Source organism: Malaclemys terrapin, chromosome 2 (assembly GCF_027887155.1).
Source record: "Malaclemys terrapin pileata isolate rMalTer1 chromosome 2, rMalTer1.hap1, whole genome shotgun sequence".
NCBI classification, from domain to species: Eukaryota; Metazoa; Chordata; order Testudines; family Emydidae; genus Malaclemys; species Malaclemys terrapin.
In genome coordinates this window covers 24700505-24727543 of record NC_071506.1, presented here as the reverse complement: position 1 = coordinate 24727543, position 27039 = coordinate 24700505, and the positions used below count along the sequence as shown (strand labels likewise).

At 41.9% G+C, this 27039-nt stretch overlaps 1 protein-coding gene and 1 long non-coding RNA gene across 6 annotated transcripts in view; both read right to left on the bottom strand.

Annotated features, from left to right (window-relative positions):
* The window catches only part of LOC128833054 (uncharacterized), a 31220-nt gene extending 30564 nt beyond the window's left edge, over window positions 1-656 (bottom strand). The window contains exon 1 of the long non-coding RNA XR_008444099.1: window positions 387-656. This is a non-coding gene — a long non-coding RNA (uncharacterized LOC128833054). The remainder of the gene's footprint in view (window positions 1-386) is intronic.
* Window positions 657-6253: 5597 nt separating this feature from the next.
* The window catches only part of ENPP2 (ectonucleotide pyrophosphatase/phosphodiesterase 2), a 118708-nt gene continuing 97922 nt past the window's right edge, over window positions 6254-27039 (bottom strand). For all 5 annotated transcript variants that reach the window (XM_054018749.1, XM_054018747.1, XM_054018750.1 and 2 more), the window contains 8 exons: window positions 22716-22888; window positions 22356-22404; window positions 20286-20422; window positions 19630-19765; window positions 17845-17922; window positions 14489-14621; window positions 12645-12801; window positions 6254-6854 (listed from right to left, as the gene is read on the bottom strand). In XM_054018749.1, the coding sequence (XP_053874724.1) occupies window positions 6684-6854; window positions 12645-12801; window positions 14489-14621; window positions 17845-17922; window positions 19630-19765; window positions 20286-20422; window positions 22356-22404; window positions 22716-22888 (1034 nt within the window). In that variant the 3' untranslated portion in view covers window positions 6254-6683. The remainder of the gene's footprint in view (window positions 6855-12644; window positions 12802-14488; window positions 14622-17844; window positions 17923-19629; window positions 19766-20285; window positions 20423-22355; window positions 22405-22715; window positions 22889-27039) is intronic.

Here is a 27039-nt window from a genome sequence, read left to right as displayed (position 1 = left end):
AATCATTGAGTGATTCATCCCCTGTCGCCCATTCCCAGCTTCAGGCAAACAATTCCAAGATAAATTCTCATGAAGAACATTCCCCATTTTGGTCAAGGATTCCAATGTTCTCTAGCAAGTTCCATTTGCAGGGTCAATCAATTACGGCTTGCAAATCTACTATTAATATTCCTCTTATTTCTTCACCTACTAAGTTCCCTATGGTGAAATGTGCACGACAAATCCCAATGACCTTCAACTGCCTTTTGACCAGCAGATTCAGAAAACAATAATGATGTTATGCCTCAAAATAACTAGGGCTATTAATAGATAATTAATCACAGTTAATGCCTGGGATTAACTGAAAAGAAAATTAACAAGGTAATTTTAATGCATTAATCACATACCTCTGGGCAGGGAAAGAGCGACTGAAGGCTGAGCCTGACGCCCCACACTCCAACTGGGGCTGAAGCCCGACACCCCCAGCCTAGTACCCCAACTGGGGCTGAAGCCCGGAGCCTCCAGCTCATATTTGAAAATATAGAAAAATTGCCAACATTTTTAAATAAATGGTATTCTACTATTGTTTAACACTGCAATTAAATGCTTATCTCAATTAATCACGATTAATTTTTTTAATTGCTTGACAGCCCTAAAAATAACTAATGCATGCATGAGTTGTGAACACAACATTATGCAAGAGGAAAAGTTTAACGCGACTGTTCTTTGTGCACGGAGATTCAGTTAAATATTTAAACAGTTTACATCTCATTGGTTAAAACTTTTGACTTGTAAATGAAAAGAAACAAGTGGTTTTGTTTACCGCAGTTTACTGCAGAAATGCTGCTTTTTATGTCAACATACATTTGGTAAATGTTAGCTTGTACTCTGCAGTGATGGGCTGTTTGCAGTAACCTTGGGAATACTGTTCTTATCTTGTATTTACACAACAAGTGCAAAGAAGAAACTAGATTAGGTTTTTTCCACAGTGTTTAAAATACCTTTTCTCCGGTCTTGAATGAGGGCTGAACTTTAAACACACCAACCACCGATGGCCCCACTTTGAAGCTGCCCAGTTAATAGATCATCATCCATTTGCTGGAAGCTTTATTCTCACACTATATACACTTTTCTTATCAGCACATACTCCATACATCAGAATGGGTGCATTAGCTCTATGGCATTCCATCCAGGGGCAGACCAAAGTAAAATCCATGGATCTCGGCTGGGCTGGAGGCTACAGATCCACAAAGTTTGCATCTAAAGATACCCAGACGACCCCACCACTACAAAATGCTGGCATCCATGCTGGAGCCTGGAGAGGGCTTTGGCAGGGAGCAAGAATTGCAACTAACGCTTTGATTTGTTGTTTGGTTGGATTGGATACAGGCCCCACAGAGGCTTAAACCAGCACTAATTTACTGTACTCAATGTACTAGGCTTTTGCCTCTGGAATCCTGCATTTAAATTTGATTGAAGTCACATGAGGAATATATTTTCCACTCTCAACTTTCCCCTTTATAGAATTACTACTACATGCTTTTCTCACCCTTGGCAACTCTGCCCTGGAGAGGTTTAGGATTGCAATGATCTGGGCATGAAAACAGAAAAGTGGTATTCTAGCCTCCTGCATAGAACTATTCACAGCTCACTGCAGATGTGTTGAATGCACAGCCTGGAACAAATGACAACTTTTGTGCCTCGGTTTCCCCATCTATAAAACAGATAATAGCTACCTTGCAGGAATGGGGTGAAAATTAGTTAATTCATGACTGTAAAAGCAGCACAAGATCCCTAGATGAAATACACTGCTCTAAGTTAAAACATTACCAGACTCTTGTAGATCAGAGGTACTTTAGCAGATTTGCAGTACCTGCCACAAACTACTTCTAGGAGCATTAAAATTCTCTAGTAGTCACCCAAAATGTCGAAAAACATGCAGCAGCTCCACTATCTAAGGATGGACACAATAGACAGGGCCTATGCAAAGTTCTTAAAGAAAAAGGGAGTACTTGTGGCACCTTAGAGACTAACAAATTTATTAGATATCCGAAGAAGTGGGCTGTAGTCCACGAAAGCTTATGCTCTAATAAATTTGTTAGTCTCTAAGGTGCCACAAGTACTCCTGTTCTTTTTGCGGATACAGACTAACACGGCTGCTACTCTGAAAAGAAAAAGGGGTTTCCCATTCGGTCTTGGAGTTGTGAGCAATATATCCAAAGAAGATCCTCCAACAGAGAATGGTCCACCTGAGCTGGGTGGTTTCTTAAGAGAAGATGGCAGTGCTTCCTTAAAAAGGTGAATTCAAAGGTAATTGAACTCTAAAATTTTAAAAGTGACATAATACAGGTGCACACAAACACTACAAATCCAGCTGTTCTAAAACAAGATCACTCACGAGTCAGGCCTTCCTCCCCTTTCCGTACAGTACAGATCCTGCCAACTCCTGAATTCAAGATTCTGTGCTTATCCTGAAACAGCTGATGGCTGCAAGATATGAAATCATGTGCTTTTTGAAGGATTTTACATGTCAAGAACTGCATTCCATCTAAAGATGCGCGGACCCATTCCTTTGTAAATAAATCATTGAGAGGTTGGGGACTAGAGGGCTTGTTCTGTAATCGCCTGCAGCCATACAACAAGGTTGATCTTGCAAACTTTTATGCATGTAACTTCACTCTTGGGAGTAGACCCATTATATGGTGTGGAGCTACTGATAACATTTCAATAGTCCCTTTCTCCCATAGGGAGCCCAAAGCACTTTAGAATCTGCATATAATATAGAAAACTGTTCTCCCATTACTGAAATATAGCCAGCACTAGGGTGAACGCAGGACCTGTTTAGCAGTTTCCCAGGAACATGCTGACTGAAAATTTCACAGGCAGAGGGGGAAATCAGAACATGTCATTTCAATAAGGTAAAATGTTTTGCACTAACTTTACCACTTCGATTTATATTAGGAGTCCAACTGAAATGAGTCAAAATTTTAAGTCCAAGCAAAACATTTTAACTTATCGAAGCAACATGTTTTGATCATCCCAAACTGAAATCTCAGAATTTTAATTTTGCAGGAAATTTTGGCTTTGGCATGGGAAAATATGAGAATTTCCTGTAGAACTGAAATTCCCATTTCTGACCAGCTCTACAATCTAAGGAAGATTTTTCTCATAGCTGAAAAACAGTTTAATATGCAAGGTATCTGCAGTTTTCACTGCCTTACAATTCCTCAAGGTCTGGACTGCCCCCCCAATTATATTCACAGGAAAATCCAGTAATGATACTTGTGACGTTCTGCATTGTGCAATGAATTCCAACACTAAAGTACCACCACATAGGACATTTTATGCACCTGGATGGCAAATTCAACATTCATTTTCCTCAAAAAGAACAGGAGTACTTGTGGCACCTTAGAGACTAACAAATTTATTAGAGCATAAGCTTTCGTGGACTACAGCCCACTTCTATACAGACTAACACGGCTGCTACTCTGAAACCATTCATTTTCCTGATAGTGACTACTCTGTACACAACATAAGCCATGGTAGTATCAGAACTTTGAAAGTAACAACTTCACATTTGCGGTGGAAAGGGAAGTGCAAGACACACAAGGTATTTTATGCATGTTTTCAAAATGGCCCAAAGGGAGTGGAATGCAGGAGGGCTTTCCACTGGGTTGCAATAAATTGGCTGCTTTTCTTAAGAAACACAATAGGGAAATTAAAAGTTAGCTTTAAAATGTTTAGTCTTCCTCCAGCAGGATTGTGTTACCTTAGAGATCTGGAGGAGCTTTTCAAAGCTTCAGTTCTGTTCGAAAAGTCTTACATTCACATAGCGCCTTTCGTCAAAGGAGTATTTTACACTCAGAAGTCACCACACCCATTACTCAAATGCAGCCACCTCTGGTGATGGACTCCAGCAAACATTTAACAGCTTATACAACCGTTTAGGGCAAGGTGCGAATAGCCTTTCCTGCTGTCAACACAATGGAAGCTAAAGCACTGCATACTTTGACAATATGAAATGAGGAGTTAAATTTCACATTTCTTTACACACAGATCTTTAAGCCACCATTGTTCAATGAAATTAAAATACAAGAGCAGGGACCCAGACAGTCATTTCTTTAACTGGTGCCTAAAGCAGAGTGTTTTTTAGAGATCTAGTACTCCATGGTTATATCTCAGTGTATTTTTCATTTGGAGGAAATGTAAAGGGATTACATCATTTAAAATTGACCTGAAGATCAAACTCACAGTATTGGTGGTCTTAGATTCAGTTTATAGGAATTCAAATTATATAATTGTCATCAGTTTCAGGGACATCTTAACTTGAAACTGTTTTCAATCTAAAGGAAATACCCTTTGTAGGACATGTAAGAAATTAAAGTTTGTGGTGACAAAGCCCTGCCTGCAGCCTACAGAAAAATAAAATACTTCCAGTGCTACCAGACAACCACAAGAGACAACTTTTATGCTGCAAGAATAGAACATTTCTCAAACAAAGCTATGTGCACTTATTTCCTTACAATCATTAGTACTTCATCTGAAAGTCTTCCCTATTAAAATGCTAATGTTGTGTTCATTGATAAATTAAGCTGACTTTGGCATCTGTATTAGAATACAGAGACCTGACTGTTGGATTATTGAAAAGTACTGAAAGTATTAGCTTCATAAAAATCAATGGAAATATTAATCGTAGGTTGTTTGAAAAACAATGGCTTCGGTTTATCCCCAAACTTGCCTCCCAAGGTGCAGATTGCTACGATGAGGTCATAAAAACCTGACCACCACCACCAAACTCTGTCAAAACTGGCTACAGTCAGCAGATTTGCCCTAATCCGTATATGCATATCCCTCACCCAAAGCCATCTATCCATCTTCAGTCCAAAACATGCTCCCTCTTTCCCCAACATGCTCAGCCATACATTTGTGTAAGAGAAACATGGCAAGCCCCCACAGAGACGGAAATCCCACTCTACCCTGAAGAACAGCTTTCTAAGAACCGTAGCATGGGCTTCAGTCTGCATTGTTTACCATTAATCTCCAGTTCAATTTTGCTCAAGCCACGCCCCTGTATTTGACTTGAACACTGATTGCCATCCACCCAAGGGTTTGTTGGATACTTCACATCTCGTGTTCCAGACCAATAACAGAAGCTCTGAAAATCAAATTAAGCCCTTGCTTACACCTGGGTGTATTACAGAGTCAACTCCATTGTTTTAGAATTGTGCTCCCAATGACACCTGGGCAACCCCATTAACTGTATGCAGGTTTACATAGGTGTTATGAAGGCACATTCTGCAGACTATGCAGTTGCACTGGTGTTGCCAACAGGTTTTACAGGCTAAATTAGGCAGTTACTGGTGATGATTTACGAGAAGGAAAGAATCCAGCTTGACTAAGCCCTGGGAGAGTTTGGGGTACTTATCAATTAGAACAAATCTACTTGCAAACTAAACAAATTGGATCTGGTAGTCAGAGACACATGATAAATAAGGGACCCAAGCTGCCATTTTTACAAAGCCCATTTTTAAAAGCAGAACCATAGTATAAGTATACAGAGTTTGAGGTACCATGCAGTTGTGTGTGCACAAAGTTGTGGTGGTTACCTTCCTTGTATAGTGAGAGCTGGCAGAGTGACACCGAAACATCCCCCCTCAAAATATATGGGGAAATTCTGCAGATCTTGGGTCATCTGCATGAAGAGCTAGGGGTTGTCCTCCATGATAATTGCTGGTTTTCTTTGGAACTGATCCTTCCACTGGACCCCTGCCTGTCTCATCTCCCCTCAGCATCGGTGGGGGGGGGGGGGGCGCAAATGGACAAAGCAAGTTTCCATAGGAATAAATGCTGATAGAGTGATAGAGACACCTTTAAAATGTATTGTTTGCAGGGCGGGGGAGGGGGGGGAGTGATATTACCAAGTGTGGCTCCTTTTTTCATCCTCCCTCTGCCTGTGTTAAGAGGGGCATGGCCAGAGAACACCAAAATTGCAGCATGTATATGGTGATCTTCTGTGTTTGGGGAAAGAGGGCTATGATGGGCTCCTCTCCCTACCTTCCACTGAAATGCTTACTGGCCAGTATTGACTGCCTGGCCTACTACATATTATGTCCTACACACTTAGAATCAGAAAAGGGCCACAGAAACTTCAGACAACAGAACCACACTTGCAAGCATGACAAATTGGCTCAAGCTTCGCAAGTAAGAAAGCCTGAAGCATTCAGCTTCCAGTGACTCAAATATCCTCGGAAAGGAAAGCAAAGACAGACATTACAAAACTGAATGTGTGGTTTATTATATTTAAGATTCTTTTTGTCTAAAGGGTTTAAATATTTGTCATATAGTTAACAGTAAATTAATGTAATTTTACATGTTCAGTATTTTGATATACAGTACAGGACTACAAACATGGCAAAGGAGCACTGGAAAATTAATATTTCCTCAATGCAAGTATCGATTCTGCAGCACCACTTAAAAACTGTGACTAAGGATGCAAGCTGCAGTATTACAAGCACACTAAAAACCCATACCTACATTAAACATTAGAGAAACAAAACAACGGACACAAGGGCTTAATATTTAAGATTTGATACAGGATTAAAATACTAATATTTTTAATGTCCTGGTTTCAAATTAATAAATATAAAAACAATATAAAAATATACACCAGTTGATAGAAGGATGCACTGAGTAAAATTAGAAAGTTAAATTTCACTTTCAAACGTATGCAGGTATGTCTTTAGGGAGAGAATTTCTGTGTAGCTTCGGCTGGTCTTTCGGAAGAAGTCCAAGCTAGTAATTTGTTCAATGTCACGCACTCGTGCGGTGTGCATCTTCAAGAGATCTTCAACCCACTTGGATTCTTCCTCTGAGCTCTGAAATGAAAACAACTGGATTTAGTTTTAGTACAGAATCTGTCCGATCTTTGAAAGGGTACTGTACCTTTCCTGATTTGTTATCTCCATCAAACACATGATCTTCACATGCTCTTCCATTCAAAGTCAATTAATGATAAATAAAGGATGCACGGAGGTATAGTTTTGGGTCAGGTCTCAATTTTAGGATTTGGATTCAAATGTGGCCAAAACTTTTTAGAAGAGTTGAAGTTACCTGAGAATGGCCCAATATGTCAGGAGTCTTACAAGAATAGTTGTAGATCTCCTGGTGGGAGCAGATGATGGTGCTATTGGGAAATCTGTTGCTCACTCAATATTTCTGCCATTTTGTATCAAAATCTCACAAAAGCCGCTTGCAACTTGGGCACAATATTATCTAAACAAGTTCTAGCCCTGGTTAGGCTTTGAACCTTTATCTCAAACTTTAGCCCCAGCCTCATTCTGCTCTGACCAGTGTGTCCTCGCCTCATCTAGTAACAATGCCACTCTGTTATTTTAATCTTCCATAAATCCTCACTGTAAGAATAATAGTGATAGCCATTCAGCAGCATCATCCTTCCATGTGACTAGCCCAACTTGCCTAAGACCAAGTTCTACATAAAAGTTTTTAGTTTCTGGTTTTGGTCCTGAGACTAATCTCTTCCTCATTAACTTGACAAAGTCCCCAAGTAAAAACAAACCTATGCCATTAAAATCTAATATCTAATCTCCACAGGAAACAATTAGACATGACCAAAAAATATCAGAGACGCAAGAGGTGAGGTTTGTGGGTCACTCTGTGACAGCCAGTAAGTGAGGGGAGTGATTGTTTGCACAGCATGGGAGTGAAGCACTGAATAATGAGTTAGAGAGTGTGGATCTAAAGTACATCTCTGTGACCCACTGCCAGTCTGTTTTGATCTGCTGTATTTCTCAGAGACAAATCTATTTCACCTTTAGCTCTACATGCCAATAGGAAGCTAGCCAAAACAAGAAGTCTGTAAGACAAATCAAGATCTAGGAGCTTGGGGGAAAGGGTAGAGTGGGGGTGGGGCGGGGCCTGGGACAGAGCCAGGGGTCGAGCACTCCCCCTCCCCCAGCACTTTGGAAAGTCGGCGCCTGTATCTGCATCTCAGTTTCTCCATTGGTGAAATGGGACTACTACTACTATATTTGTGCATGGCTGCTGTGAGGTTTAATTCATAAAATTTTTGCAAATCATCTTTCAGCCCCAGACAGAACCCAGGAACACAGAGATGTGAAAAAACAGAACAATGGAAAAGAGCGTCATTTTTTAAATCTCAGAAAAAAGTTTTGGAGAGGTTAAGGATTGTTCTTCTTTTACCCCACAAAGTTCACCCATCCCTATAGAACCGGAGGTTAGACACAGCCAGACACTCATTTGAATCAGCTGGAATACCATGGTGCAAGAACAGAGCTGATATGGTGATCTCAGGATCAGCGCCATTTTGCCCAATTACATTTTTTCTAGATTATCAAGTTTAGAAGTGTTTTTTTGCCATGTGAAGATAGCAAACAGCCATCATTTATGTGGTGTGGTACATGCACACAACTGTAAATATATACAGCACTGTAAGCTTAGGGAGCAAATGGTGCACAGCAGATACTAAGCCTGATGAATTTATACTCTAAAGGCATAAATAAAATAAAATGTATGGAGATATACATATCTCATAGAACTGGAAGGGACCCTGAAAGGTCATCCAGTCATAGGGTTACCATATTTTGTGCCTCCAAATGGAGGACACTCCATGGGGCCTCGGCCCCTCCCCCAGCCCCGCCCATGCCCCCTCCCCAACTCCGCCCCCTCCCCAAAGTCTCCGCCCCCTCCCCTGCTTCCCACGAATATTAAATTCGCGGGAAGCCTGAAGCTGGTAAGGGGGGGTGTGGGGGGAGCAGGCGCGGCCCAGGCTGGCCCCCCGGCGGCGCCAGCCTGGGTCGGCTCGGGCCCTGGGGTGCCAGCCCCGGCCGACCACCCCCAGCCCGCCCAGCACTGCCGGCCCCCGGCGGCCCAGCGCACCCCCCCCGCTATCCCGGACCGGCTCCCGGCCCCGCGCACCCCCCAGCGGCCCGGCCCCGCGACCCCGGACCGGCCCGCGGCCCCGCGCACCCCCGGCTCCCCGCCCGGCGCACCCCCCGCTACCCCGGACCGGCTCCCCGCCCGGCCCCGCGGCCCAGCGCACCCCCCCCGCTACCCCGGACCGGCTCCCCGCCCGGCCCCGCGGCCCGGCGCACCCCCCCGCTACCCCGGACCGGCTCGCGGCCCCGCGCACCCCCCCGCTACCCCGGACCGGCTCCCCGCCCGGCCCCGCGGCCCGGCGCACCCCCCCCCCGCTACCCCGGCTCGCGGCCCCGCGCACCCCCCCGCTACCCCGGCCCGGCTCGCGGCCCCGCGCACCCCCCCGCTACCCCGGCCCGCGGCCCGGCGCACCGCCCGGCTCCCGGCCCAGCACCGCGCCCCCGGCTCCCCGCCTGGCCCGGCACCATGCCCCCGGCCCCGCGACCCCGGCCCAGCCCCGCACCGGCCCGGCCAAAGAGGCCCCGCCCGAGCCCTCCATCCCTCCCTCCCGATTTTCCCGGACATGCCCGGCTTTTGGGGATTTCCCCCCGGACGGGGATTTGAACCCCCAAAAGCCGGACATGTCCGGGAAAATCCGGACGTATGGTAACCCTATCCAGTCAAGACCCCTGCCTTCACTAGCAGGACCAAGTATTGATTTTGCCCCCGATCCCTAAGTGGCCCCCTCAAGGATTAAACTCACAACGCTGGGTTTAGCAGGCCAATGTTCAAACCACTGAGCTGTCCCTATATCAGGGGGTAGCCGTGTTAGTCTGTATCTACAAAAACAACAAGGAGTCTGGTGGCACCTTAAAGACTAACTATCTGTTAGTCTTTAAGGTGCCACCAGACTCCTTGTTGTTTTTGAGCTGTCCCTCTCATTCGAATGTGAAGACAAACAAGACAAAAACAGAATAGGTGTGGCCATTCGTTTGCACATTTCATGAATAAGTAAGACTAGCTGTCTTGACAGAGGAGTGAAAGCAATGATTATATTAGCAGAAAGGCTTAGGCCTGCAGCATGGCATAGAACAAAGATTTGAACCAAGTGTCCAAACAGGAGTGGGTGCAGGAGGAAATCAGGGCAGAGGTTTAGGAAGCAGTGAAGCTATAGGAGCTTTGAAGGTTAGAAGCTGGGGCTTGATTCAGGGAAGTGAGAGCCAGTAGAGAGATTCAGAGTGGAAGGCGATATATGAAATAAACTCAGCATCATAAGTTTATACCTACACCAAAAAGCGCACAGCGTTTAAATACTGATAAGACACATTCCCTTCCCAAAAAGTTTACAATCTAAAAATAAAGCAATAAATTCAAGAGAGAGAACATGGGAATTATTGATAGGAAGAAGACTGCTCAAAGATTTGGGGGTTTCAAGGAAGGAATTGAAAGAAGTGAAAAGGTGCTTAATGGATAAGAGGAACAGTGTTCCAGGCATATTGTGGGTGGACTTGGAAAGATTACTCCTACTTGTAGCTGGAACAGGAGCTCTGGCTTTGTGCACCAATACTAAATACACCATGGCTCTGTGGATATGGGAAAAGTGGTGGATGTGATATACCTTGACTTTAGCAAAGCTTTTGATTCAGTCTCCCACAGTATTCTTGCCAGAAGTTAAAAAAGTATGGATTGGATGAATGGGCTATAAGGTAGATAGAAAGCTGTCTAGATTGATGGGCTCAACGGGTAGTGATCAACAGCTCGATGTCTAGCTGGCAGCCGGTATCAAGCGGAGTGCCCCAGGGGTCAGTCATGAGGCCGGTTTTGTTGAACATCTTCATTAACGATCTGGATGATGGGATGGATTACACCCTCAGCAAGTTCGCGGCTGACATTAAGCTGGGGGGAGAAGTAGATACGCTGGAGAGTAGGGATAGGGTCTAGAGTGACCTAGACAAATTGAAGGATTGGGCCAAAAAAAATCTGATTAGGTTCAACAAGGACAAGTGCAGAGTCCTGCACTTAGGACGGAAGAATCCCATGCACCGCCACAGGCTAGGGACCAACTGGCTAAGCAGCAGTTCTGCAGAAAAGGACCTGGGGATTACAGTGGATGAGAAGCTGGATGAGAGTCAGCAGTGTGCCCTTGTTGCCAAAAAGGCTAACAGCATATTGGGCTGCATTAGTAGGAACGTTGCCAGCAGATCGAGGGAAGTGATTATTCCTCTCTATTCAGCACTGGTGAGGCCACATCTGGAGTATTGCATCCCATTTTGGGCTACCCACTACAGAAAGGATGTGGACAAATTAGAGAGCCCTGCGGAGGGCAACGAAAATGATTAGGGGGCTGGGGCACATGACTTATGAGGAGAGGCTGAGGGAACTGAGCTTATTTAGTCTGCAGAAGAGAAGAGTGAGGGGGGATTTGATAGCAGCCTTCAACTACCTAAGGGGGGGGTGAGATTCCTAGGCTGTTCTCAGTGGTGGCAGATGACAGAACAAGAAACAATGGTCTCAAGTTGCAGTGGGGGGAGGTCTAGGTTGGATATTAGGAGAAACTATTTTACTAGGAGGGTGGTGAAGCACTGGAATGGGTTAGCTAGGGAGGCGGTGGAATCTCCATCCTTAAAGGTTTTTAAGGCCTGGCTTGACAAAGCTGTGGCTGGGATGATTTAGTTGGGGTTGGTCATTCTTTGAGCAGGGGGTTGGACTAGATGACCTTTTGAGGTCTCTTCCAACCCTAATCTTCTATGATTCTATAAACATTTTGATTCAGGAAACAGACTCCTGGCAACCTACAGAGAAGAACTCACCAGGAAAGATTTCTCGGAGAAAAATTAAGTTTAGGCAGAAGTGCTAGGCTACTTGCAGTTCACACAGAATGCAGTATTCCATTGCTTTGTTTTGTGCACTGGCTCTCCTGATGTTTGGACCATGTATAAACATTCAGATGTTAAAATTTAAAATCCCCATATGGACTAGATCCATTGTACTTTACCAAGCTTCTGCAACTATAAATAGTCTTATCTCTGATCTAAAAGAGCAAGAGTCTTTTGGCCCCAAGAAAATGCAGGAACAGAACACGTAGAGCATCTCTTTGCTTCCGCAATCCCAGATAAACACAAAACCCCCAAGTGGTGTTTTATTTTTATGTTTTAACTATGTTGGATGAAGCACCTGGAATACCATGGCAGGCAGACACTATAAAGATGTGAGTTGTAGCTAGAGTTAAGTCTTCACAATGGACCCGCCCCCCCACGAAAACATCCAGTTGTCTGCTACCATGTAACATATTCTGGCCTGTATATTGAACTTTTCCTGCTGCGCAGCTCCAAAGTGACTTCATTAGGAGTTCTGCCATGTGTTATGACCCTATAAGTCAGTTATTTACTCTGCTGCCAAATCATTGCATCTCCATACTCCATGTAACCATTTTCATGTTTAACACAACATTTTAGGGTTTGTTTTTTTCCTTAAAGATAGTGAGTGGTAATAGTTCCACACCTTCTTTTGCTAGGTCAGGGGGTGGGCGGAGGGATCACTATAGCCTAATGATTAGAATAGGGGCCTCGGACTAGAGGCAGGAGTCCTGAGTATTGTCCGAGCTCTGCCACCAATTCCTTGTCTGAGTACAGGCAAGACATTTTGGTTTAAGATCTCGTAAGTGTTCAATAATCATTTTTTTAAAAAGTCACTAAATGGGATTTTACCCATGACTATGTCTGTACATACTAGTTATGTAAACTAATGTAGCAGGGCCTATTTGAACTTACATTGCAGCTCTCATCATTGTCAGGCCGGTGGGGAAGTATGTATGAAAGAACGGATAGTGGCCCATCGCATTTATCAGCAGGCTGTGTGAAATCTAAACAGCTAGTTATGATACTGTAGTAATGAGTTGGAACTGGAACTGAACTGCCTTCCACATACCTAGGAGGAAAACACAAACAAACGTTTAGCAAAATCTGTTAGATGGACTCCTGGATACGAGATTCCTTGTGAAGTGCTATTTGTATGTAGTGCTGTCCACCTTCACAGACAGGTGTCCTCTTCAGTTAGAATGTGGGTAAATGTAGGTAGAGAGGTCACTAGGAGGCTCCAAGTTCTGCATAATTAAATACAGTTGAAACATTCTAAAATTAATTCCTACTTGTTGCCCAATAACCCTATTTACAGGGCTTCATTACAGACCAGGAACCAAGCAAAGAAAACAATTCCTCAACATGGGGGTCCAGAGTCTGGATTCTTGATTCAGCCAAGAGAACTCCTTCAGCATATAGGAAATCTTCAAGTCAGCATAGCCGCTCTGCATCCATTTCCCCTTCTCTCCTCAGGCCCTGGAATGATGGGTGTGGCTAGAATGCCTCTACACTCTGGTTATTCCTGGAATGGCCCCACTGAAGTTGTCAGCCATTGATAAGTTATTCATAGATTTTATTGCCAAAAAGGGTCCATACAGACCACTCTGTTGCGGTGGTAGTGACAGGGCCTGCAGAGAGGTTTCACCTCTGCCATTCAAATTTCGGAGCTATTGTTTCTGGCTATCTACAGACTCGGACAGGCAGACAGGCTACATGTTTACAAGATTTTCTTTGCAACCTTGAGGGCTCTACAAACTTTTTTAAAATGAATGCTGAGATTTTAATGTAATATGACTCCAGGAGCTGGGGCTTTAGACATGGACCTAGAGTAAGGCATAGCCATTATATCTCTGCTTCTACATAACACAGACCATAAAATTTCACTCATTAATTCCCATATGAATTCCAATGGTATCTGACTGAACTAGATTATCCCTCTTAGAAAAAATATCCAAGTCTTTAGCTTGCTCCAATTTACAGTGGGAACTGTAGTGGTCCACAAAAGGTCCCAAAATCTAGGGTCTACAAAGATGGCAAAACAGCCCACTTTACTTTCTCTCCTTCTCCCTAAACTATGGTGAGTGCAGCTCGGACTGTGGCTCTAGAAGTCGACAGGCTCTCTTGATGTAAGTCACCATCATAAAATGAATCAAGTAGTTACTGTAGACTTAGAGAGCACCACACATATTATAAGCAGATGTAAAGATTCTAGAATATACCTTCCGATTAAGGATTTCAAGATTATTGATAGGAAAGCATTGTTCAACATAAATTAACAAAAAAACTTGAGTAATTAACTCAATAGCCTTATTGTCCTTAGCACTGCATTGCAAGCTATGTAAGCAGAATGTGCTCCACACTTACAAAGTAAAAGTATTGTAAAATACTGTAGTTAGTGAGGTTCCCATCAAAGTTGCCATCATAGGAAGGATGAATGAACACTCCAGGTCAGAATATAAACTCTACAAGGTCAAGGTAGGGAATTCTCTGGTGATCAGTAGTTCCATTGTTGTTATCTAGAACGGAGCGAATTGCTTTTTTATTGCCCCCCGCCCCCATAAGGGCATTTAGTCCGGAGAATCCTTCAACAAGAAACTTATGCTTACCAGATCATTCATATTGACTTCAAATAACTTGATTCTTGGCTTTACAAGTTAGCACCTTGTACCTCGAGCCCAAATACCAACTAATTGGGAAATATTATATTTTTAGATAGCCATTAAGAACAGTTAATACATTTAAATATAAACTCTTACTGCTTTATCTTTTCTGGCGTGTCATGCAAACCATCATAGTCATAATCGAAGATTGGTCCACTTATGACATTTACTCCATTTCGTTCAGTTGCATACCTCTTCACCAAAACCCTTTGAAAATAATTCCATACCTCTGTGCAAAGACACAAGATTACCTTTAGTGAGCAAACTAATGCTTAGATAGGAGTTTCTAGATACGCATTATGTGCAAGGATAAAAATCCAAACAGTTCTCATTCATATTATGCATGCAGCTATCAGAGGCATTATTGTAGAATCAGAATCATATGACTGGAAGAGACCTCAAGAGATCATATAGTCCAGTCCCCTGCCCACATAGCAGAACAAAGTATTATTAGACCAGGGATAGTCAATAGGTGGACCAGAGCCAACCTCAAACCACCAGATGCTTTCAAATGGACCCCAAAATCTATTTACTTCTTATCATTATTGTTAGTTTCTTATTTTCTCTGAAATCTGGACCTTGACTATACCTTGACCAAGAAATGTGGACTTTGACCACCCTTCCTGCAATTTAAACCACTGCTTCTTGTTCTATCCTCAGAAATTAAGGAGAACATTTTCCCCCCCCTTCTCCTTTTGACAACATTTTATGTACTTGAAAACTTATGTCCCCACTCAATCTTCTCTTCTCCAAACTAAACAAACCCATTTTTTTTTTCCAATCTTCCCTCATAGGTCATGTTTTCTAGACCTTTAATAATCTTTTTCCTGTTCTCTGGACTTTCTCCAATTTGTCCACCTCTTTCCTGAAATGCCCAGAACTGGACACAATACTTCAGCTGAGGCCTAATCAATGCAGAGTAGAGCAGAAGAATTACTTCTTGTGTCTTACTTACAACATTCCTGCTAATATCCCAGAATGATGTTTGCTGTTTTTGCAATGGTGTTACACTATTCACACATATTTAGCTTGTGATCCACTATGACCCCCAGATCCCTTTCCACAGTACTCCTTCCTAGGCAGTCATTTCCCATTTTGTATGTGTGCAACTGATTTTTCCTTCCTCTGTGGAGACCTTTGCATTTGTCCTTATTGAATTTCATCCTATTTACTTCACACCCTCTCTCCAGTTTGTGCAAATCATTTTGAATTTTAATCCTATCCTCCCAAGCACTTGCAACTCCTCCCAGCTTGGTATCGTCCACAGACTTTATAAGTGTGTTCCCTATGTCATTATCTAAATCATTGATGAAGATATTGAACAGAACCAGAATCCCTGCAGGACCCCAATTGATATGTTCCCCTTCCAGCTTGACTGTGAACCACCAATAACTACTCTCTGGGAACAGTTTTCCAACCAGTTATGCACCCCACCTTATAGTAGCTCCATCTAGGTTGAAATTTCCTAGTTTGTTTATGAGAAACTCATGTGAGACAGTATCAAGTCTTACTAAAGATTTATTGTAGCTTCACTGAGGCTTTATCTACACTACATCGCTTTTAGCAACATGGCTGTGTGTAGTTGCTGTTTGTCGGCTCTCCTATTTCCACCCCCAATGAGTGTCTTTTGCTTTGTCGGCAGGAGAGCACTCCTGCTGACAACGCGCTATTCACAGTGGCACTTGTTGCAGCAAAACTTGTGTGTTTGGGGATGCGGGGGTGGGGGGGTAATTAACACCTCTGAAAGAGAAAAAGTTTTGTCGTTCAATTGCCAGTATAGACACAGCCTCCATTTCTCTAGATCAGGGATACTCAGACTGAGGCTCGTGAACTGCAAGTGGCTCTTTAATATGTCTACTGCAGCTCTTTGCAGCACATGATACTACAACACTGTGTGATTTAACTATTAACCAGTATAAGTTATTAACCAATCAGGATGCTTTCGCTATGTTGTTAACCAACTGTAGTTGATAAAATAATAATACTGTGGCTCTTCTGAGTAATGTTGATCACTAATCTGGCTCCTGAACCACTGAGTCTGAGTATCACTGCTCTAGATTTGTGCTTTATTATTTTTTTAATGAGTGATAAAGGAAATGCACAGTACCATTCAAAGGCTGGCATTGCAATAGACCTTACACAGAAAGCTTGCTGTTCCTTCTCTAGCAGCAGAGATGACTATTCACATACACACTTTTAATGTCCTTGGCTCTTTGTAAGCACAAAGTCTCAGTGCTGCTTTGATTAATTGAATAGCAAAACCTCTAATCTCTAAGGAAGGTCAAATCTAAAAGAGCATGAAAGGCACATTCCTTTCAGTGAGGTTCCCTCAGATATTAATTATCTAATTTCTGGAACTATGTGGACTCCGCAATGACTTAGTTATATTGTAACATATGATGGAAGAGCAGTGTCTTCTGAACGATGTAGATAGATTGACATACTGGACTCTTCCTCCCTTAACCTATAAGCATCTTCATTTATAAAAGATGGGACACACACAGAGCTCCCAAATGTATTTAAAAAGTAAAAGAAAGAAACTAACCGCAAGTGTACGTAACTAAAGAACATTGTAATGTTTTCAACTGATGTCCTGCTCACTCAAATATCCTCCACTTCCCCATTATAAATTTTAAAATCCTCTGTACAGGGACCTTCTCCCTCTGTACAGCACATGCATACTTCAAGTACTACAGCAATCATGACGACCATCAACCCCTCCATTGGCGAACTCTGTGAGTTGTTGGGGATTCCAACATCAAGTTATAATTTAAAAAAATGACACCACAATATGAGCAATTTATGGTTGTTTTGTCCTATGATTATGTTCCTGGAAACAGCATTTTTATAAATCATGACTTCAGAGTGGGTAATCAGTAATGATTTTCCACTGTTTGATCAGGTAACTGTCATTCTGCCACCTTTGCTCAAGCTCCTTATGTATATCACCACTTGTTTAAACCCACAGGCTTGCTAACACCCTCCTTTGGTTTGAAAAGCATCCCAGAGTTTTGAGGTTTAGCCAAACCTCTCTGGTCTAGAATTTAGGTTGGAAATCTCACAAGAGCTACTTCTTGAGCCTTTTCCAAGACTTTCTGCTTCCAGGCAAGCCAGAAATGCCACCAGAAGAGTCTGATAGTTTGCTACCTCCCACCAAAACTAGGAAGCAAAGCGGCGCACAAACAAAACAAAAGAAAAGTTAATGGGTTTCAGTTAGATTGAGGTCAGTTCACTTTTTGTTTAGATGCATTTAGCCCCATCTGTGATAAATCCATTTGGTCCACCTGTATTCCTATACATGTAGTCAGAGAGGCCAGCTGAAAGTTATCCAATAAACCTCTAAATCAGTTCATTCCATAGTTCAGCAGCCACACCATTTTCGGAAGATATCTATATCAGTTAGCTAAGTGGTGCATGGAATCAGCTGTAATGCACAAGAGTGTCATACTTACTTTTGAAGGCAGGATACATTGGAATGATATTTGTTATTAGAAAGGCATCATATTTAGCTTCTGCAGAGGAACTTAGTTCTGAAAGTCATAGAACAAGATGTGTTAACATGAAAGTTCCTAGTAGAAATCTCAGAGACTCAAGAAAAATAAATTAAACAATTGCAGGCAGTAATCAAAAGAAAGATTATCTTCTAAATGAGACTCTAGATTAAACTAATTTAATTACACACAATTTCTTGTTACTTTACATGACAGATGGACTGAGAACAGAGGGTTTTCGTCCTTGTTTCAATCTTCCACTAGCTAAATTTGTTTCTATTTTTGTACATTCTCAGGAGGTGTGATAATCGTACTGTATTGTTTTGCAATTTTTTTTTTTTTTTTAAAAAAGGCTCACACTTCCAAGGCAGAATAGAGTCTGATCAGAAAAATCAAGAAATGATCCATCTCTCTACTGTCTTTAGTTCTGTAACATACATACTCCTTTTAAAACCCATTTCAACCCTTCCTTTAGTATGTCAGAGGGGAGGAAGTCATCCCCCAAGGCTGCAACTGTCTGCTCAGACATTCATTCTGACTGGTATATCCATCCACTCCCCAGAGACTGAAGAAGTGGTAAGCAAGTCAACCAGTAGAGCCTAAGATAATCATTTGCACAACATGCATGACAAATTGTTGATCTCCCTTTACATACATACAGAAATCCATTCTCATTAAGTTTTCAGACTAATCAATTTTGGTTGTGACATGTACTAATAGTTTATTAAATCTTATGACAAGTAAATTCAGTAGCTGTATTTCTCTAGGATTTTGAATTGAAGTCTGCTGGCCAGATTCTCAGCTGGTGTATATTGGCGTAGGTACATTGACTTAAAGAGGAGTAATGCCAAATGTTGCGAGCTGAGGCTCTCTCCCTTCATCATTACTGCATACACAATAAATACCAGATTTCAAACTATTCAACCAGTATTTGATGGCACAGAATGTCTCTTTTGTGATCATCTTATTTCATATCCATGGATTTTAAGTTCAGAAGGGATCACTGATCTATGACCTGGGTTAGACATAAGATCAGCTTATAGAATTCCAGCCTGTAATTTCTACATCAAGCTCAGTTACTTTTATTTGAGTTACAGCATTTCTTAGAAAGACATCCAGACTTGACTTGAAGATTAAGAGAGATGGAAATATTTGCCATATTGGGAAGCTATTCTAATGGTTAATTACTCTAATTGTTAAATATTTAGATCTTATTTCCACTTTTGAATTTGTCAAGTTTCAAATTTAACTTTCAACCACTGAGGTCTTGTTTTGTCTTTGACTGCTAGACAAGAGAGTCCTTCTCTATTTCCAGACATCATCTTTCCATGCAAGTACTTCTGGACTGATCAAATCATTCTTTTTGATAATAAACAGATTGACTGACTAGCTGAATGGATATTTGAGTTTCTGCTTCTGAAAAGTTCAGTGAAAGACAACTGAAATTCATATAGTAGTCAAAATCATGTACAAGTAAAACAGAGTTAGATTTAGCTGATAACAGTTCCATTGGGTTACTGTGGTCTCACCACAAGAAAAAAAAAAAAACTGGTAATACTGAGGCTATAAAATCTCTCTTCTGTGACACTTAAAAACCCTCAACCCCATACAGACCTTGTGCCTTCTTTTTCCTAGGGAAAAAATTCCCTAACAGACAAGAGGAAGCTCAAAAATCTCTAGGAAACCAAAAGTAGCTGCATACAGAATACCTCCTTTATATTCTACAGACATCCTATTTAAACTTACGAGGAGGAAAAAGGAATCCATAAGTCATTTGTTTATCTGCTCTGTAGGCTGAACAGCTCTGACTGTTTCCTGGAGAAATGCGCAGATCAGGCCTCACACAGTTAGACAGATGCTCAGGGACACCAGATACCTCTGCCTGCATTGAAAGGCATACATGGAACAAACTGTAAATATAATTCCAGGAAAAGAAGTCAAGAACAAAAGAGTGTGACTTGTTTACGCCCAACATCAATAAAGAATGTTATGTGAAGCATAATGATTTCAAATAATCAACAGATAAGATGAAGGATCCTCTATAATAGAAAATATATCCATCAACCTCTATAGTAAAAACCTGTTCCTTGAGACAGTCTACTTCAGCAATCTAGTAGTAGGAATTCTCATTGGAAACAACTTGATAAATTAGCTGATTAAACGAGACATTCTGTTGCAGAAAAACAAATCCTGGATTAAATGTTTAAAACAAACAAACAAAAAGCCAACAACAAGCAGCATATGGTCCTTAAAATTCCACTTTTCATGGAGAGTGGAAGTGCTCTTTAGATTGGAAATCTACGTTATTCCAAGCAGGAAATTCCCTGAAGGAAAAGGAAATTTTAAGACTCCAGGAATACAGGTAAGCAGTGTCATTTTTCAAAATGAAAGATAAATTTGACCTGTTTTGAAATAGTGTATGATGTCCAGAGAGGCATCAGGAATGTTTCACTGTAACCACTTTCAAAGTCTTGGTGATGTAAGATATTGTACTTGGTACGATAAAGCACCGCAGGACGTCCGTACAGGAGGTGTTTCTCTAGAAATTGGAGGAAGTTACATTAAATTACATGTAATAACAAAGAAGAAAAAACCCAGCCAAAATCAATGTGTCTAACACATGCCCATTTAAGCACCCAGTCTAACTAACGGAGATGACTGCTATAGAAATACAGTAGTTTAGACTTCAAAAAGGATAAAAAGGAGAGAAATTCTTCCCATCCCATCCATCCCCCAAACACAGAATGACAGTGGAACGGCTTAGATTCAGAATAGCCATGGGGGGAGGGTGACTAGATAGCAAGCATGAAAAATAAGGATGGGGGTGGGGAGGTAATAGGAGCCCATATTAAACCCCTGCCCCCGCCCAGCCCCCAGTATCAGGACTGTCCCTATAAAAAACTGGGACATCTGGTCACCCTAGCCTTGGGGTGGGTGGCTCAACAGAGGAACTACCAGACCTGCAGCTCCATTCTGGCATGTGAGCAAACAAGTAGTCCACTAGATGCTGGGCTCCCCTGCATACAGAACCATGCTCCTCCAGAAAGCAGTGGTGAAACTTGACAAGAATGTCAATTTCAGCCAGCAGCTATGAGTCCAGGGAGCCTATTCATTTTTGGAAACAGCCTGCGTCAGTGTTTCTGAAGTGATTTTTCAGGAAGAGGGAGGCGGATTTGCAGTTTGTGAGAAATTACAAAAAAAAAAAAAAAATAATAATAATAATAATAATAATAATCTTGGTTTTGTTCTGATTTAGAATGAAACCAAATTAAGAAACGTCAACATGTCCTGCAAACCAGAAATCCCTAGTTTTGGCCACCTCTAGCTTAGAATAAGTGTGATTCAAGTGTTTTGTGTTGGATTAACAAATATAGACTACTTAAATATGATGATTGAAATTGACATAGGTGCTACAGTAGCCACTTTCTGAAGACACGTACAAGAACAAATGTATTCACAGTATACTAAGAAAAAAAACTGATAAAATGTTGAAAAAAAAAAAAAAAAGTTATAACCAAAGCAAGATTAAGGTTTCAGGATGCCTGCAAGTACAGTGGTACCTGTTTGCTATTACCATTACTTGGTACAGAATGAAATATTCCTTCATTAATTAGCAGAAATTGGTTTAAGACAAAGTTGTAGTAGTATGCCTCCCATGCACTACTGTTAGATTCCATAGTGAAAAGAAAAGATTAATTCTGTTTTTGATGAGGACATTGGTTTAGTGACAGGCATAACAGCAGAATTACAGGTAGTTAAAAATGTTAGACCTAAATTTCATCTGGTGCCTTATGCTTTATGATGACAACCTATAGAAAAGTAATTAAACTTGCAGAAGCAGGGAATAATTTTACTTGTAAAGAATGACCTGCACAATTGTTTGTATTACTAGAATTAAGGAAAGGGAAAGATTTACGAAAGCTATACCAAAAGACCGCAAACGCATGACTGGAGGTAGCTCAGGATCCAATTCCAAAAAAACCCCACAAGATTTGCTAAAGTAGCAGGGAAACGTTTACAAAGCTCAGTCCAGCTCAAGCTCACACAAACATGGCTAATGGAATCTAGCAAGATTCTAGAAGGAAATTGGACATTTATATTGATAAGAATATTCAGAGCTATTCTACTTAATGCTAAAACATTTGGCAAGGAACACAAAACAATATGCTTCACATTGTGAGCCCATCTCTTTTAAGGATTAGGATACAATTATCCTACATCTGTCTAACATGGAGTTGCTTGTATCTTCTTCTGACCACTTTCAGAAACAGGATGCTGAGCTAATGGACTTTAGGTCTGATTTAGTAACTGCCAGACTACGCTTCTAAAATCTACACACAGAGACACTACAAGTGCATGAGTTTACTGTATTTTAGAAATTCTCATTAGTTTGAATGTTGGTTGATTTTAAATGTAGTAAACCACCACTGAAAATGAAGAAAATAAATGTTTATTAACCACCATGTCCTTACCTTCTGTTCCTTTGACATGAAAGCGCTTATTGAGTTCATCCAACTTGTTCTTTATAAAAATAAAAAAAATAAAAAGTGAAAAAGATTAACAGCTGAACCATAAGAGCATTCTCTGACATCTCATGTTCACTATTTATTTAGCAAAGCAATACTAGCACTCTAACAACCTTATTGTGAAGGACACATTACACTAAATATTCCAAAGTGTATGAAAGACTCTTAACGGCATGAGGGAATCAAAGGGATACTTAAACGTTAGAACCTCCTTCTCTTAAAGGGAGAACATGCAATATCCCCCTAACCTACAGTACAAGACAATTATCCTTAATGACACCAGTATGAATAAATCCATGAGTCTACCTTGTCATCACATGTACAGCCCAAATCAAATTCAGATGCAGAAAATGCAGCTACAGGATAGAGCGGCCTTGCAACTTCATCTGGCATGGTCGGTTTAAATGCATTGCTCCTCAGCAAGTGATTTAAACTTCCATGGGTTCCATTATTAGGAGCGGGCTTTAATCCAAGCAGATCTGACAAGACATCAAACACAGAAGCAGGGTTCTAAAACTGTAACTGTACTACATTGTATACATCAGTACACAGTGCCCATTTCCTAGATGGCTAGAAACAAGACACCAACTACTTTATACCCATGAAGTAGAGAGAATTACTTTAAATTTAACCAAAGAACAGTACTAAGCCTTTGTCCACATCAGAGAAGCCTGTTTTGCAATTAGACAGTGTTGGAAATTCCCATGATAGGAACAATAGGTAGGGGCTCGGGCAGAGACAGATGCATCATGGAGGTGAATGCCTGGCTGCGAAGATGGTGTCACCAGGAGGGCTTTGGCTTCCTAGACCACGGGATGCTATTCGAGGAAGGACTGCTAGGCAGAGATGGCGTTCACCTTTCGAGGAGAGGGAAGACCCTATTCGGACACAGACTGGCTAACCTAGTGAGGAGGGCTTTAAACTAGGTTCGACGGGGACAGGTGAGCAAAGCCCACAGGTAAGTGGGGAACATGGAGACCGGGGAAATGAGTCGGAAACAAGAGGGAGTGTGGGCTATATTGGCAGAGAGAAAGGAGAGTCAGGAAAAAACTGGGAGGAAAGATCAAACCAGTATTTTAGATGCCTATATACAAATGCGAGAAGTATGGGGAATAAGCAGGAAGAACTGGAAGTGCTAATAAATAAATACAACTATGACATTGTTGGCATCACTGAAACTTGGTGGGATAATACACATGATTGGAATGTTGGTGTGGATGGGTACAGCTTGCTCAGGAAGGATAGACAGGGGAAAAAGGGAGGAGGTGTTGCCTTATATATTAAAAATGTACACACTTGGACAGAGGTAGAGATGGACATAGGAGACGGAAGTGTTGAGAGTCTCTGGGTTAGGCTTAAAGGGGCAAAAAACAAGGGAGATGTCATGCTAGGCGTCTACTACAGGCCACCTAACCAGGTGGAAGAGGTGGATGAGGCTTTTTTCAAGCAACTAACAAAATCATCCAAAGCCCAAGACTTGGTGGTGATGGGGGACTTCAACTATCCGGATATATGTTGGGAAAATAACACAGCGGGGAACAGACTATCCAACAAATTCTTGGACTGCATTGGAGACAACTTTTTATTTCAGAAGGTTGAAAAAGCTACTAGGGGGGAAGCTGTTCTAGACTTGATTTTAACAAATAGGGAGGAACTCGTTGAGAATGTGAAAGTAGAAGGCAGCCTGGGTGAAAGTGATCATGAAATCATAGACTTTGCAATTCTAAGGAAGGGTAGAAGGGAGAACAGCAAAATAGAGACAATGGATTTCAGGAAGGCAGATTTTGGGAAGCTCAGAGAGCTGATAGGTAAGGTCCCATGGGAATCAAGACTGAGGGGAAAAACAACTGAGGAGAGTTGGCAGTTTTTCAAAGGGACACTATTAAGGGCCCAAAAGCAAGCTATTCCGCTGGTTAGGAAAGATAGAAAATGTGGCAAAAGACCACCTTGGCTTAACCACGAGATCTTGCACGATCTAAAAAATAAAAAGGAGTCATATAAAAAATGGAAACTAGGACAGATTACAAAGGATGAATATAGGCAAACAACACAGGAATGCAGGGGCAAGATTAGAAAGGCAAAGGCACAAAATGAGCTCAAACTAGCTACGGGAATAAAAGGAAACAAGAAGACTTTTTATCAATACATTAGAAGCAAGAGGAAGACCAAAGACAGGGTAGGCCCACTGCTTAGTGAAGAGGGAGAAACAGTAACAGGAAACTTGGAAATGGCAGAGATGCTTAATGACTTCTTTGTTTCGGTCTTCACCGAGAAGTCTGAAGGAATGCCTAACATAGTGAATGCTAATGGGAAGGGGGTAGGTTTAGCGGATAAAATAAAAAAAGAACAAGTTAAAAATCACTTAGAAAAGTTAGATGCCTGCAAGTCACCCGGGCCTGATGAAATGCATCCTAGAATACTCAAGGAGCTAATAGAGGAGGTATCTGAGCCTCTAGCTATTATCTTTGGAAAGTCATGGGAGACGGGAGAGATTCCAGAAGACTGGAAAAGGGCAAATATAGTGCCCATCTATAAAAAGGGAACTAAAAACAACCCAGGTAACTACAGACCAGTTAGTTTAACTTCTGTGCCAGGGAAGATAATGGAGCAAGTAATTAAGGAAATCATCTGCCAACACTTGGAAGGTGGTAAGGTGATAGGGAATAGCCAGCATGGATTTGTGAAGAACAAATCATGTCAAACCAATCTGATAGCTTTCTTTGATAGGATAACGAGCCTTGTGGATAAGGGTGAAGCGGTGGATGTGGTATACCTAGACTTTAGTAAGGCATTTGATACGGTCTCGCATGATATTCTTATCGATAAACTAGGCAAATACAAATTAGATGGGGCTACTATAAGGTGGGTGCATAACTGGCTGGATAATCGTACTCAGAGAGTTGTTATTAATGGTTCCCAATCCTGCTGGAAAGGCGTAACGAGTGGGGTACCGCAGGGGTCTGTTTTGGGACCGGCTCTGTTCAATATCTTCATCAACGACTTAGATATTGGCATAGAAAGTACGCTTATTAAGTTTGCGGATGATACCAAACTGGGAGGGATTGCAACTACTTTGGAGGACAGGGTCATAATTCAAAATGATCTGGACAAATTGGAGAAATGGTCTGAGTTAAACAGGATGAAGTTTAACAAAGACAAATGCAAAGTGCTCCACTTAGGAAGGAAAAATCAATTTCACACATACAGAATGGGAAAAGACTGTCTAGGAAGGAGTACGGCAGAAAGGGATCTAGGGGTTATAGTGGACCACAAGCTAAATATGAGTCAACAGTGTGATGCTGTTGCAAACAAAGCAAACATGATTCTGGGATGCATTAACAGGTGTGTTGTGAGCAAGACACGAGAAGTCATTCTTCCGCTCTACTCTGCTCTGGTTAGGCCTCAGCTGGAGTATTGTGTCCAGTTCTGGGCGCCGCATTTTAAAAAAGATGTGGAGAAACTGGAAAGGGTCCAAAGAAGAGCAACAAGAATGATTAAAGGTCTTGAGAACATGACCTATGAAGGAAGGCTGAAAGAATTGGGTTTGTTTAGTTTGGAAAAGAGAAGACTGAGAGGGGACATGATAGCAGTTTTCAGGTATATAAAAGGGTGTCATAAGGAGGAGGGAGAGAACTTGTTCACCTTAGCCTCTAAGGATAGAACCAGAAACAATGGGTTTAAACTGCAGCAAGGGAGGTCTAGATTGGACATTAGGAAAAAGTTCCTAACTGTCAGGGTGGTTAAACACTGGAACAAATTGCCTAGGGAGGTTGTGGAATCTCCGTCTCTGGAGATATTTAAGGGTAGGTTAGATAAATGTCTACTAGGGATGGTCTAGGCAGTATTTGGTCCTGCCATGCGGGCAGGGGACTGGACTCGATGACCTCTCGAGGTCCCTTCCAGTCCTAGAATCTATGAATCTATGAATAAGATTTAGTATTATAGCTAGGTGGAGAAACTGCTACTACTATTAAACATTTTTATTACCGTAACTCCTAGGGCACGTATACATAGGGGGCAGGGAGGGGCAGGGAAAACACCTGCAGCAGCGAGTGTCAGAGCCCAGATCAACTGACTCAGGCTTGCGGGGCCCACACTAAGGGGCTAAGAACACTCACCCGGGGAGGTGGGAGGGGTCAGAGCCCAAGGGGGGGGGGGGGGGGAGAATCTACATTGCTATATTTAGCCCCATTGTGCCAGCCCTGCAAGACCGAGTCAGTTGATCCAAGCTCTGAGACTTGCTGCCATGGGGCGGGGGTGTTGCAGAGTAGATGTACCCCAAGAGGCTCCAATGAGGATCAATGCCTTAGAGGGCAAACCTGCAGCATGCTTGGTTAAACCTGATAGCACTATCAGTCTTAAAAAATACTAAAAAAGTCAAACTGATATACAGCATTTAACATCCCCACTAAAACATTTTTTTTTGGAATCTTTCATCCAGGATTTCCTGGTACTGTACAAACATTAAATAAGCCACATAACACCACAGGAAAGTTCAATATTGCACACATTTGGAGAAGAGGAGCAGACACAATGAGCTGTTATTGTGATTTGCACAAAGGGACATCATGTTAATGATGATAGTTCTGTTCCAGTGTGATCTCTCGACTGGTTCATATCTGAAAGGAAG